The sequence below is a fragment of the Odontesthes bonariensis genome, chromosome 11 (assembly GCF_027942865.1).
Source record: "Odontesthes bonariensis isolate fOdoBon6 chromosome 11, fOdoBon6.hap1, whole genome shotgun sequence".
NCBI lineage: Eukaryota > Metazoa > Chordata > Actinopteri > Atheriniformes > Atherinopsidae > Odontesthes > Odontesthes bonariensis.
In genome coordinates this window covers 16,114,091-16,127,047 of record NC_134516.1, presented here as the reverse complement: position 1 = coordinate 16,127,047, position 12,957 = coordinate 16,114,091, and the positions used below count along the sequence as shown (strand labels likewise).

The 12,957-nt window shown below is 39.3% G+C and overlaps 1 protein-coding gene and 1 non-coding gene across 2 annotated transcripts in view; one reads left to right on the top strand and one right to left on the bottom strand.

Annotated features, from left to right (window-relative positions):
• The window catches only part of LOC142391711 (cilia- and flagella-associated protein 47-like), a 45,386-nt gene that overhangs the window by 28,737 nt on the left and 3,692 nt on the right, over positions 1-12,957 (bottom strand). The window contains exons 7-26 of the mRNA XM_075477714.1: positions 12,708-12,877; positions 12,271-12,365; positions 11,871-12,100; positions 11,574-11,784; positions 11,145-11,361; positions 9,994-10,146; positions 9,592-9,796; positions 9,372-9,468; positions 8,617-8,833; positions 8,283-8,527; positions 7,588-7,718; positions 6,264-6,386; positions 5,784-5,915; positions 5,623-5,700; positions 4,435-4,582; positions 3,768-3,847; positions 3,036-3,213; positions 2,832-2,908; positions 1,972-2,188; positions 1,591-1,816 (exon numbers count right to left, since the gene is read on the bottom strand). Coding sequence (XP_075333829.1) covers positions 1,591-1,816; positions 1,972-2,188; positions 2,832-2,908; positions 3,036-3,213; positions 3,768-3,847; positions 4,435-4,582; positions 5,623-5,700; positions 5,784-5,915; positions 6,264-6,386; positions 7,588-7,718; positions 8,283-8,527; positions 8,617-8,833; positions 9,372-9,468; positions 9,592-9,796; positions 9,994-10,146; positions 11,145-11,361; positions 11,574-11,784; positions 11,871-12,100; positions 12,271-12,365; positions 12,708-12,877 — 3,230 coding nt within the window. The remainder of the gene's footprint in view (positions 1-1,590; positions 1,817-1,971; positions 2,189-2,831; positions 2,909-3,035; positions 3,214-3,767; positions 3,848-4,434; positions 4,583-5,622; positions 5,701-5,783; positions 5,916-6,263; positions 6,387-7,587; positions 7,719-8,282; positions 8,528-8,616; positions 8,834-9,371; positions 9,469-9,591; positions 9,797-9,993; positions 10,147-11,144; positions 11,362-11,573; positions 11,785-11,870; positions 12,101-12,270; positions 12,366-12,707; positions 12,878-12,957) is intronic.
• On the top strand, positions 12,422-12,493 carry trnad-guc (transfer RNA aspartic acid (anticodon GUC)). Its single transcript has one exon. It is a non-coding gene; the product is annotated as a tRNA-Asp (tRNA).

Genomic DNA, 12,957 nt, shown 5'->3' with positions numbered 1-12,957 from the left:
GACGTTTTTTTCTACTCGTTTGCCTGGAGTTCACAGATTTCTGAAAAGAGTTTCAGAATCATATTTCACTTCACCCCAGTCCACCTTATTTTTATTTACAGGAGCCTTCTTAACCCTAAGAGAGCACCTGGCTATTACTTACCTTCTTAATTTATATTCAAGCAGTAAAGGTGATTTTTTTTTTCTTAAAAGGTTTCATTTCAAAACATTGGTTTTTATCATATTGCATTTTTAGGGGTCTAAACATGCCCCAGAACTAGAGTTGCCAACTCCCTGAAAAATAAATAAGAGACACCTCATTAGAAGGGCCGGCCGACCCGATTGCCTTCACCTTTCCTGGCCTGGTGAATTTTTTAGCCCTTTTTTTGTGTGAGTGAAAGGATTTTTTAACTATTTAACTCGAACCTGAATTGAATTAGATGCATATTTTTTGAGTGACATGAACACATGTGAAACAAATTATTATCCAGCAATTCACTTTAATACAAAATACCAAAATTAACTGAATAAAATAAGTATCTTTCTTAAAGGAGAAGTTAATTTTTTTTTTTTAAACCTGGTCCTTATTTCTGGCATAAAATACGTTCATAAAAATCACCGATAACAGTTTGGTGAAAGTCGGCGTCCTTCGGAAGATATTTAGATCCCTGGAGATCCGTTTATATCCATTTATTATCTGTCTTTATTTCACCGATACTTTACGACCAATGAATGAATGAACGCGTACTTTTGCGCTGTTAGCTCAGAGCTGCTGTGTTGTTGTTATTTTGTAGCAGAGTGGTGCAAAAAGTCTACATTAAGTGGTTTCAGAGAGTTACATGGTTCTGTAAAAGCATTCATAAAACAATACAGCAATGTACTGATATTAGAAAACGTACTTTGTACTTTTGAATACTTAAGTATTTTTAAAAGTAAGTTCTTCAGTATTTTAACTTGAGTAAAATTTTGAACTTGTAGTTGAGTAAGATTTGACCATGAGTATCAATACTTTAACTCAAGTACTGGAGTTGAGTACTTTGTCCACCACTGCTTAAAGCAGTGTCTGCTTACTGTCACCCATGCATGCTGCCTTGTTGTCTTCCGCCATCTTCTCCACAAGCAACAATACCTCCTCGACCAATGAACTGACAGCGTATTCTCGTGTGTGAATATGCTGTCAGCTCATTGGTCACAGAGCAGGACAGGGCCTGGGAAAAAGTTTACCGTATATTTTCATTCAAAGCCCCGTTATTAATTTCCATTGGCATGATACTGACTATTTTTAGACTCTCACAGTAATACGGGACAAAGTGCGTCCCTTTTCAGCTCAATACGGGACAGGTGCTGTTGTTTCTAAATACGGGACGATTCCGTTTTTCAAGGGACGGTTGGCAACCCTGCCCAGAACTCAGATGGAATATTGCAACAAGCTAGAAAAGTAGCGTTGTTACTGCTCAGCCAACAGAAAAGCTGATGGCTACGGCTGTGATCTTATAGCAACTGTTTGCATGCTATGATCCAAAAAAAACTAATGTCAGGTGTTCATTAAATGTAACACTTACCTGATTGATTGAATACGAGTGAAAACACAATGTGTGTGTAGAAACTAACCTGGGATATTCCATAACCAGCAAGGTGAGGCTGGTTTCTATTTTGCTTCTCAGGGGTACCGGTGTGAGGAGGATTTCACGAGGGTAGATGGTGATGCTTGGAAGCTCAAGGGTAATGGTGACTGAAAGCTTTCTATAGGGCTGTTGTCCTACATTTCCTTGTGTCCCATCCCCTCCTTTGTCTCCCAGATAAAGGGGGATGGACAGTTCCGTCACTTTTAAAGTTTCTGGGAGAAAAAAATAAATCTAAATATCTAAGCATGACCAGTTAGAGAGGACCAGATGTGGATTTATGTCAATTATATTTAGTTCACATTTGTGTTTTTGTAAGACAGAGAGAAATTCATAATCACTTGCTTGAACGTTTCCAATTATTTCCCACCTGTCCTTATAGCCTCAGCATGGACTGCAACCACCAAAAAGATGGACTGGCCAGGCCTCAAACTTCCAGATGATGGAGACACTGAAAACAATTCGTGTTCTCTTCTGCCTTGAGTTGGTACTGTTGCTGCACTGCAGTCAAACCACCAATACACGTCCTCTTCTATGACACCAAGCCAGCAAACACTCTCTTTAGGCTCTGCTTTCAGCTCAACTTTCTGCTAAAGAAAAGTGGGAACATAACAAACACAGATAAAAGTAGGAAAATAATAATGTCATGAGGTCTGTCATAAGATGATACCAAATATAAAGTGGGATTGAATCAAATACAGAAAGTCATGTGAAAAAGAAAGCAAACACTCCCGCTCTCATTTGTACAATTTTATATATCAAGACAAAATTTAGCAAAGATAATTTGGTCCTTACCAAGTCTTGAATTATGTAAAAATCAACAACAATACATGACGAATTACTCTGGCTCATTATGTATTTAGCCACAATTTGGCTTAGTTTTTCCAGTGTTTCAAAATTAAATAAATATAAGCTCCTTCCGAAGGAATGAAGAGCATGAGTAGTGGCCAGGTGCTGCTAATATAATGCACTTGATTACTTGATCATCAACAAGTGTGACCACCTGTTCTGAGGCTGTTCCCTAAATACCTAGTGAGGACCAGATAATTTTATGTCCTGAGAAATAAAACCAGCGAATTGAAAGAGGGTTTTCTTTCTTTTTCATATTACTGTAAATAGGAGAAGACAAAATCTTGCCAGAAAACTGAGGGAAAATAGAAAAGAAATAACAAATGATAATTTGATGTCGAAAGGCAAAAAAGAAAGCTTATAAATCTGTTGACACAATACCTTAGTATATTTGTCTGATCGGGACTCTACGTGAAACTGTAGTTGAGAGGGGGACATTTCCAATGGGGCACACAGGGCTAAAAACATATACATACAGCAAAGGAAAGAAGCGCATATTTAATGGCATGACTCTAGTTTAAAAAGAGAGATGTGTGATAGCAAGGACACAATATTTCTCATTAACACAAACACAAATGACCCGACCTGTTGCTTGTATCCACGGTGACTGTTGGGCTGCCATAGTGGCAGAATAACAAAGTGGTTTGATGTGCTTCGGTGATGACACAGTGGAAGAGACGGATGGAGTGAGAGCAAGAGACGAAGAAGCGGGCCATTTCACTCCGTTGACCATCAGTGGCAGGTAAAAGTCATAGCTGGCCACCTACAGTAGGACACTTTCTTAAATCTCTTTCTACTTTTTTTCCCCAAGATGACACTTTTATAAGCATTTTAAAGCCACGATTTAAATCTATAACCATCTGCCAAGCCCTGCTCCGCTCCGCTCAGTGCTGCTGCAACGCGTGGCGCTTTCCATTCTCATGTGGCACTTGAATAGGCTGCTCAAGGTGCTATAATGGTGACTTATAGTTTATCCATCTTTTTTTCTTTTTATTGCCTTTTGTAAATATATAGCTGCTCAACATAATGGCCCATTGTGCACCCTCTATGAAACACTGTAATAAAACAATAAAGTATGTTAAGTCAGAGGTTTCTAACTGGTCAAAGATCATATCAGGAGGTCATTTCTGCAAAAAAAAATTATTTTGGGATAATTAAACAATTCAATTCAGTTAATAATTAACTGAAGCTACTTAACTTGGCTTTCTAGAGGCAAAGTGAAAAAATTTGTAAAGGTATACCTTAATATACACTTGATAATGTGATGAGTCTGAGTAAAGCTACACATCCCAAAAATTAAGTCAGCCAACATCTCACCTGGGTGGGGGAGAAGACAAGTGAGCATTTCTTCGTCTGGCATCCCTGGACTTCTAGAACACTTAGATCTTGTTCCCTCTCTGCTTGTGAAATGCACACAAACAATCATAAAATAACTTGTGGACAAATCTCTATTTCAATTGCTAAAGAGTTTTTATGTATTATTTCTAATCCTCTTTTCTTCATCGTTTCATCAACATAATCTCATACTGTGTTAAAATATTCACAGTCCCTTTCAATTCTACGGTTTTACGTATCAAAAATCACCTGGTTATTTTCAAGTCTTCAAATTAGGTAAGTACAATCTCCAAAAATCAACAACACGTAGCATGATACACTGTGTTATTGTTTATTCTAAACAAATAGAACCAGGTTTAGCAAGAATACTTCAAGTAATGTTTACTTTACAACATCGTTTCAACAGGTTTGCAGATATCTATTTAAGCAGGGCTCACTTAAGGTCTCACCACAGCGATTCAGTTTGGTTCGTCTGAACTTAACTCGTACAATGTTTTTTAATTTTGGCTTAGATTTAGCTAAATAATGACAGTTTTTTTTATTATTATTATTATTATTTATCATGTCCTGATACATTAAACCTTAGAGCTACCAAAGGGACTTTTTACTTTTTCATGAACAACTTAGAGCCTACAGTGCAAATGCGTACTTGCTGAAGGCTGAGGAAGCTGGATGGAGAAGTCTTTATATTCTGACAGATCGAAGGAGACTTGGGCAGCAGCGGACGAGTGGTTTGTCAGAGTAAATGGAATAGCCCGTTGAGAACCAGTGTGTAACCCCCCGAACTGTAAATGAGACTGAAAAAAAAAAAGAGTAGATGAGAAACTAATAACAGTCAACGTTAAAACACGACTAACATTCTCAGCATATGTGAGAGAGTGAAACTGAATTAATTTTGTTGGGCCATTCTCAGCTTTGACTATGTCATGCATTCAATGAGGCCGTGTTTCCAAAAACTTATGCAATGTCCCAACCCTTATTTTTGTCAAGTAGCTTAAAACTTGTATTGATGATGGGAGAGATGGATTTTTTCTCCAACACATCCCATCATTGGGGTTCAGGTTTGGACTTGGAGGAGGCCGATCTATCTGTGGAAATGATGTCTTATGTTCCCTGAGCCACTCTTTGATCATTTGAGCCCAATGAATCCTAGCATTGTCATCTTGAAATATGTCCATGCTATCAGGGTAGAAAAACAAGTGTTGACACTGTCTCAACAGGCCTGTACAGTAGGTACTAAGCCCTCCTCTGATGGAAGTAGCCATCACTCTGGAACAGGGCAAATCTGAACTCATCAGAACACATAACCGTTTTTCATTGTTCCAAACTTCATGCTCGTTTACAAATTGAAGCTTAGCACCAATAACACGAGTTCTCTTTTTTAAAGTGAGCGTGAAAATGCTCTTACTTTCACTATTAAACCTTGCCATGCATTCCACTATAGATTCTCCTTGGTTTGATTTGCCCAAATGTTTAAGTGAGCTTTACTTGTGGCCTTTTCTTTGTGAAATCATCACAAATCATCACTTTTCAATCAGTCACAACTAAGGATATAAATATGATGAAATCATTTTGTCCTGCCTGAGGTTAAATAAAGTATGCCTTCACTAAGTTGATAAAGGTTTAAGATTTGAATGCCCTAAATGAAAGTTATTTTATACTCTAAATCTATTAACAATGAGAGGAAGTCATTCTGAATAAACAAATAAGTTGCTACATAATTCTTTTCTAATGCTATCTTTTTTTTCTTCCCTTTTCGACATGTTTATTGCTGAAGTTCTTCATTTCTGGGGAAATTCGTAGTGTGTTTATAAACTTAATGACATCACACTCTTACCACACTGATGTCAATATTTGGAGGCTCCACTGATCCACCCACTCTGAGCTCAATGGACTTCATGTTCCTCAGAGCTATCTGCAACACACATACAAAGATAATTCACACACAAAGAGGACCATGATAAAAGGAAAATAAAGAGTCCGGTCTTTCTATCCCACCTTGACCCTGGTGTCAAATTTGATGACAGAGTCTGGGTTGAATTGGATGTTAAGCATAACCTGCCCTTTGCTTGGCACCACACCCTCAGATGGACTCACTACCATGCCTGGCAGAGGTAACACATCTACAACCTGCCAAAAAGAGACCGTGTCAGTGCTTCTCTATAAAAAGCTGCATCACCAGTCTTGTTGGGTTCGACCTGAGCTGCATGCACAATAATGGAATGGCAAAAAACACGGGTTTTAATTTGGCATATGCTCTGCTTCTTGGTGGAATTCCACAGATCCCATCATTAAATAAATACATAACAGTGTATATAACATAACAACTATGCTCATTACTGCATGTGCTATTTAACATATCTCGTAAGAACCCAATGAAACCACGTGTTAAAGAAGCTTTAAAATGTAGGAGAGCAAAATGTTCGACCTATTAATCGGCAAAAACAAGAATTTAATTTTGTGTCTATGTGTGACCACCTGAAAATAGGCATGGTCCTGTCCAGTGTTGTGTAAGACTGCAGTCCTGACGGAGGGTATGTTGAGAGAAACGGATGAAAACATGATACGTTTCTCAGACAGCTGGATAGTAGTGGATCCAACCTGAAAGGAGGACCGCAACAAATACAAAACTGTTATGGATAAATTTTTTCTGTAATTAGTGCATAACCACTTTCTCTTATTCTGGCTTATGGGAGAATGGCCACTCGTGTTGTGGCCACAAACCGACCTGTTGACTTGAATCGCTAAGAAAACTGTGCACAAAAAGAGGATCAATACCAACTGATCATATCTAAACAGAAGATGTGGGGAATTAAAGTGTTCAAATATGTGAACGAAACTGCCAGTTAAGTACTTTTTTTTATTAGTTTGGTGTGTAGTAATGGGAGCTTGGTTTGCTGTGAGTTCTAATGTAAGCTCTCAGACTAGCTACAATATGCTCTCTCATACAGTAAAACATGCTTCAGGGACCACTGAGTGTAATTTATAAACAAATTTCTATTAGCATAGTAACAAAAAGCTCTACCACCTATCTTAAAAGATGAAGACTTTGCATCAGAGAAGGGAGGAGTAGAATGAATCAGTTCAAAATCAATCACTTGAAATTAATATCATTTCAAGTATTATTCACTTGATTTCATTTTAATTTAATTTCACTCCCTAAAAAAAGTTGTATTTTGAGTAGGGCTGGGCAAGTTAACTCGTTAGTGTCGCGTTAACTCGTTAATTATTTAACGCCGATTAATATTTTATTGCGCATTAACTCAGGTTTTATTATCTATTTTATTTTTGTAAACGTCTGTTGCGCACAGGCTTTTATTTTGTAAAAGTCTGTTGCTGTCTGCTGCGGAACCGGAAAAGAAAGTAATCGGTGGATCCACCAAACATGGAGAAGGGTACGGAACTTTTATTTGAACATTTTCATTTTAAAGTTCTTCCAGACGGCGGAGTCGACAGAACCAAAGTCACCTGTAAACATTACCAAGTTGAATTGTCTTCTCAGCGTAGTAGTTCCAGTCTAAAATATCACTTAAAGGCAAAACACACAACTGATAGCAGCAAGTCATTCAAGGAAACAGACAGTGGAGCAAGGCTTCTACATAAAAACTACATAAAGATGCTGATGTAAAAAGTGTGTTTGCACAACAAATGTTATGGCACTTTCATTCATATGGCAGCACATTTAAAATAAAACTAAATGCTAAAAGCTATGCACTACTTTTGAATTCATTTTTGGATTTTGACTACATAAAGGAAATCAAACAGGCATAGAAAGAAATCTTCCTTATTCAAGGGGACAAACCTTGGCAACACAATGCAAGCGTTGTGTGATGCCCTCACGTACACAGAGGTCAAAGTCTCCTTCTGATTGGGAAGAGAAAGAGGGATGCCACACCACCTCACAGTCTAACTCCTTGTATGGCTCCACTGCCCCTGTACAGAAGGAGTGTAGATGTTTATGATTAGCACTAATCCAACCATGAAGATCTGTTCAATCATATTCAATCAAAATTTAATTAACTTCTACCTATATAGCTCAAATTCACAACAAATGTCATCTCAAGGCCCTTACTATAGTTCAAATGAAGCCAACAATTCATTGTAATCAAATTAATCCAATATTTTCAAATGATTTCAAATCCAAATTTGTCTAATCTATATAACGGCAATTAAAAAAAAATGTTGCCAAGCTAAGAAAAACCAACAGATTACATTGAAATTTCTCTTTGATTCAATCCACCATCTTGAGCATGCACGACGCACGAACAGGTGGAGAGGTTAACTCCCTTGTCACGAACAAAACATCATAAATAATCCAATTTTCAAAAGCACTTTGAATTGTTTGTACATGAAATGTGCTATATAGATAAATTTGATTTGATTTGATTTGATAAATAACAACATTATGTAGAGGAAGAAGGAGCAAAGAATCATAGTAAAAATCTAGGGTTTCCAGTTTCACCCAGGGAAGATAAAATTGAGCTGCATTTATTGCACCTGTAGCTGGTCGAACAGAGAACAAGATGCCATTATCTGTGACAACTGGTTGCCATGTGAATTCCACAGGATGGCTGCACTGGTTTTGAAGGGTAACTGAGTTCCTGTATTCTGATCCAGCAAACATAGCGGAGGTGGGGTGGAGCACCAGCAGGTTGGTAGATAGCTCCAGAGCCAAGGGGACAACTTGCGCCTGGACCAATATCTGACCAGGGTGCTTCTGGTTTACAGAGTAAGACAAGGATCTGCAGAAAGAATATACGTTTACTTAATCTGAAGAGTAATCGTTAATTTGAATGTAAAAAATGCATATCAAACAGCATCTTGCACTAACCTGTAGAAGGGGCCTAGCTTGTAGCTCTGAAATGTCAGGAATGCAGACTTATGAGAGCAAGGAGGAAGGATGTATGAGAGGGGTGAGGAGCCCTGCAGCTCAGGGCAGTCTGCCTCCAGCTGCACCCAGATGTTGACTGACAGATGATTGACAAGCTTCAGTGTTTGAACGCACACCCGCTGCACACAGACAGCGCCAAAGTCCACAAACGATGGACCTGTTGAGGAAGGAGTGAGTTATCTACCCGGTATTTCAGGGTAAAAAACATTGACAGTTATTGACATAACTATTGTTTCACAGTGTTTTACACAAGTCATTTTCTGGACATTTCCTTCCAGATAGATATTACAAGGGAGCTAGGCGAAACTTCTGCATGAAGTCTGCAAAGAATGATGCAGCCGTTTGTGTCCTCACATACTAACCCTCTGTAGCACTTCTGGAAAGGTCCAGGGCTGTAGTGCATGTTAAAATGGTGTTAACAGTCACTGTTGGTTCATGATAGATTCTTTTAAGGCATTGCATAATCTCTCCTGAAACAGTAATAACGACTAGTAATTAATACCTGTTTTAATTCTCTATTCTACAAAAATAATATCCCATTTTTGTGATTAATTAAAGTTAAATTCAGTGAAATTACATTTAATTGAATTATTGCATAGATAGAAAAAAAGTACAAATGACATATATGAATTCCAAGGTGATTTATTTTGATTAGAGCAAAATCAAAACCCAATCTTAGCTTAAAAAAGGCCTACCTATGTCAACTTGATAGAGCTCCTGAGCAGTCAGAGTCCTGTTACAGTCTGCCACCTCCTGGGCGGTGGAAGGAACTGCATTCATTACCTGTGAATCCTTCAAAGAACATATGAAAACAGAAATACAGTGTAAAAACGTTTGCCTTAAAGTTCCCATTAAAGTGGAAAATATAAGTGCCAAAGTTTTTAAATTAAGCAAAAGATTATTTCTCTGGACCACCTTTGATCCCGTTTGACTGCTGTTATTCTGGGTAATGGAAGTTTGGGGTCGGCTGCTTTTGGTTCCTGAGAAACCACTGCTGTAGTTAAACTTTGTCTCTGAGTTCCTACACCTCTCCCGGTCGCTGATGTGGAGACGAGGGGGAACAAGCCCATGAGATGGAACGATCCCTATGTCCACATCATCTTCCACACTTTCTTGTTGTCTAAAAAAAAAACAAAATCAACACATGCCAAACTTCAGTATGCTGAAACCTTTCATTTGCATCCAAAAATGGTCAGCAGATGGTTCGATGATGAACTGACAAACTGTCCAGAGTTTGAAATCCCTCTTGCACAAGACTGAGATAAGAAAATAATTATATTTGCCTTCAGATCATATACAGTATGATAAAATAAGAACCTCTCCTTAATCCTCTGGAGTCGTGTTTGTCTGAGCTGTTGAATGAAGTCTGCATAAATCTGCCGATGTTGCCGTTTCAGTTCTTCCTCTTCCTCTGTGAAAGCATAGTTGGAGTCCACATACCGATAGCGAGGTACATCGGTAAAGATGGTCCTGAACATTATGGAAATACATAAGAGGGAAATGACAGACTGTGCTTTCCGCAAATCCATCAGCAAAACTCAAGTTGACCAATCATCATTCAATAAGGGACATATCATGATACATTATTTAATTATTATCATTATTTAATTTCCATTTTTGCATAGTCATTGAAACAACTTATAATAACTTGAAGGCCAGTAGGTTGAAAGATCCCTAATCCAATCCAATAAGCTTTAACAATGTTCACCAGAAATAAGCTTTTTTTGCAGCTTGTAACGTGTACATGTCACAAAAATCAAACTGCATTTTTATTCACCACGTTTTTATCTACCACAATACATTCAAAATCCCATCCTACAGTCCATATCATTCTGTCATGAGGAGGGATTTCAGAATTGTCTTTAACACACATAATTTGAATTGAACTTTAAGGGGATCTGCACTAAAGGCTCGTGTATACTTCGCAGCAGTGTGTCGCAGTGAGCTTGTCGCAGACACGACGCAGTTATTTTTGATTTATGCCTTGAAGCGCTGTCTGCGCTATGTTAATCCCACGCCACAACGCAAGAGGGACAATCACGAACAAGCTAGGATTGTGGGTGTTACGGTTACGGAGGTCATTCAACAACAATGGCGACTGGACGAATGCGCACTTTGATTGAGATTGCAGCTGATCGATCTAGAAATAGAAGAAATACTGCTACTACTGGAGCTGGCAGAGAGGCGAAAGAATCGTCACGGTTAGCACGGTTAGCGTCAGCCGGTTAGCAAACCGGAAATACGCATAGTGTAGAGCGGATGTAGAGTTGACCAATCAGAGGCCTCCTTTCTCTCCTCCCTGCGGCGATGTCTGCGGCACTGTCTGCGGTGAGTTACAATTTTGAGGAGGTGCACCAGAGTGTCTGCGTAGTGTCTGCGTAGTGTCTGCGTTAACTGCGACACACACGCAGACGACCTGGTTTCCGAGTATAAATCAGGCTTAAGCCTGTGAAACTGTGCTTCAATACCTATACTCTCTCTGGGATGAATTTGGCCGGATGCTGGAGGCTCTGTCATTAGGAAGAGCTAAGAACTCCTCTCCCCCTGGATTCTGGTTCCTCAATCTGCGATGCTTGTGCAGTTGTGTTTTATCAGCACTGAGCACGGCAGCACGGAGCACTCCAGAGTAACGAGCCAATTCACTACACCGAACATGAGGTCGTAAAACAATTGGACTCCTTATTGCTGCAGTGATGTATGAAACAAAGCTTATTAGTACAAGACAGGCACATACGGCAAAACAAACAAATCAAGCTCAACAGCACAAGCGCACATACTTCTTGTAATTAAAATAATCAAAAATCCACACAGATGAATAATATATTTATTTATATTTCTGTAACCAGCTGTTCAGCCTCTAAGTTATATTTTCAACAACTTTTCATTTCCATACTCACCAGAATTGGCTAAAAGTGTGGGGTGTTTCGTCTCACTATGGCAGATGGCAAATAAATGCAGAGTGATTGTGTGGAAGCTGCAAACCACAAGTTCTGTTTTGTCCTCAGTGTTGTTGGCATCTCTCCGCGGAACAACATAACCTATAACATCTATCTTCTGACGCATCCGGAAGCTCCCTTGCTGACCCGCACTAAATGTCAAAACTACATCCTTGGGATCACAAAAGAAAAAGAAATATCCATCATTACAACTGTATGATTTTAAAAAGAACCACCTGAAGACATCACCAATCTCACCTGACATTGCCCAGGGGCGATGGTGGCTGCAGAGGGCTCAGAGGTGAAGTGGGCCATTTTGCGGAAGCGGAAGCTGACAGGAAGTTGAGGGCAGAGGTTCTGGAGCAGACACATAAGATCCACACGTTGGCCTGTGGCACAGCTGAGGAAGTCAAATCTATGAGAGGGACTGGCCACCAAAGACACAGGGAGGCCGGAGCCTGTCACTGCCACCTCCACACTGCTGTTGGCTAAAGAGATAAAGAGAAGTCAAATTGCCACTTGAACCATTCATTAATCATACAATAATTATGTTACTAATATTACCAAGTTATATTTTTTTGTTACAATGCTAGCTCAAATCAGTCCTCTACATGCATTAGTATCACTTCATGTGAAATTGTGTGTGTGCTGTGAGTACCATCACGGTGAGTAAAGCCATGTTTGCTCCCCACAGTGTCAAACAAAAGGAAAAGACAGTAGTCCTGTCGGTTCGCAGTGTCACCATGAGACGTCCTGTCAGGACAGAAAGACGTTTAAATTCCTGACATGCCCCTTTAATCTTCACCAGCTCCTCGTTAGTATAGTGGTGAGTATCCCCGCCTGTCACGCGGGAGACCGGGGTTCGATTCCCCGACGGGGAGTAAATTCTTTTTTTCCCCTCACTCTGATGTTGATGCTACTTGAAATGTCTTTGTAATTTCAACAACACACACATCTATTTGAAATTTCAATTTCTTAAGTCTTAAGTATAACAATGTATACAATAGTCAATTACTGGGTACTTTCTTGACATGAAATTCTAAGGTATACCTTTGCTGACTTCAATGTTTTTCAACCCACTGATAGACAATATACCTCTTGCAGATTGGGCTGAAGCGTATTTCCACGGTTGTTTTGTCATATGGACCCAGTTGACCTTGTTTAGGCACACAAACAAAGACCTGAGAGATGTCATGGGTGGCTTGGCTGTACTTCTTCATTCTCCCCAGTAGGGCTGCATCTGTGCTCTTCTGGAGGTCAGCTCCCTGCACAATTATCACATTCAAAGCCTCAAGCTTTTTTTTTTGGGAGGGGGAGGGGGTCTATTTCCGTCTGTTTCTAAAAA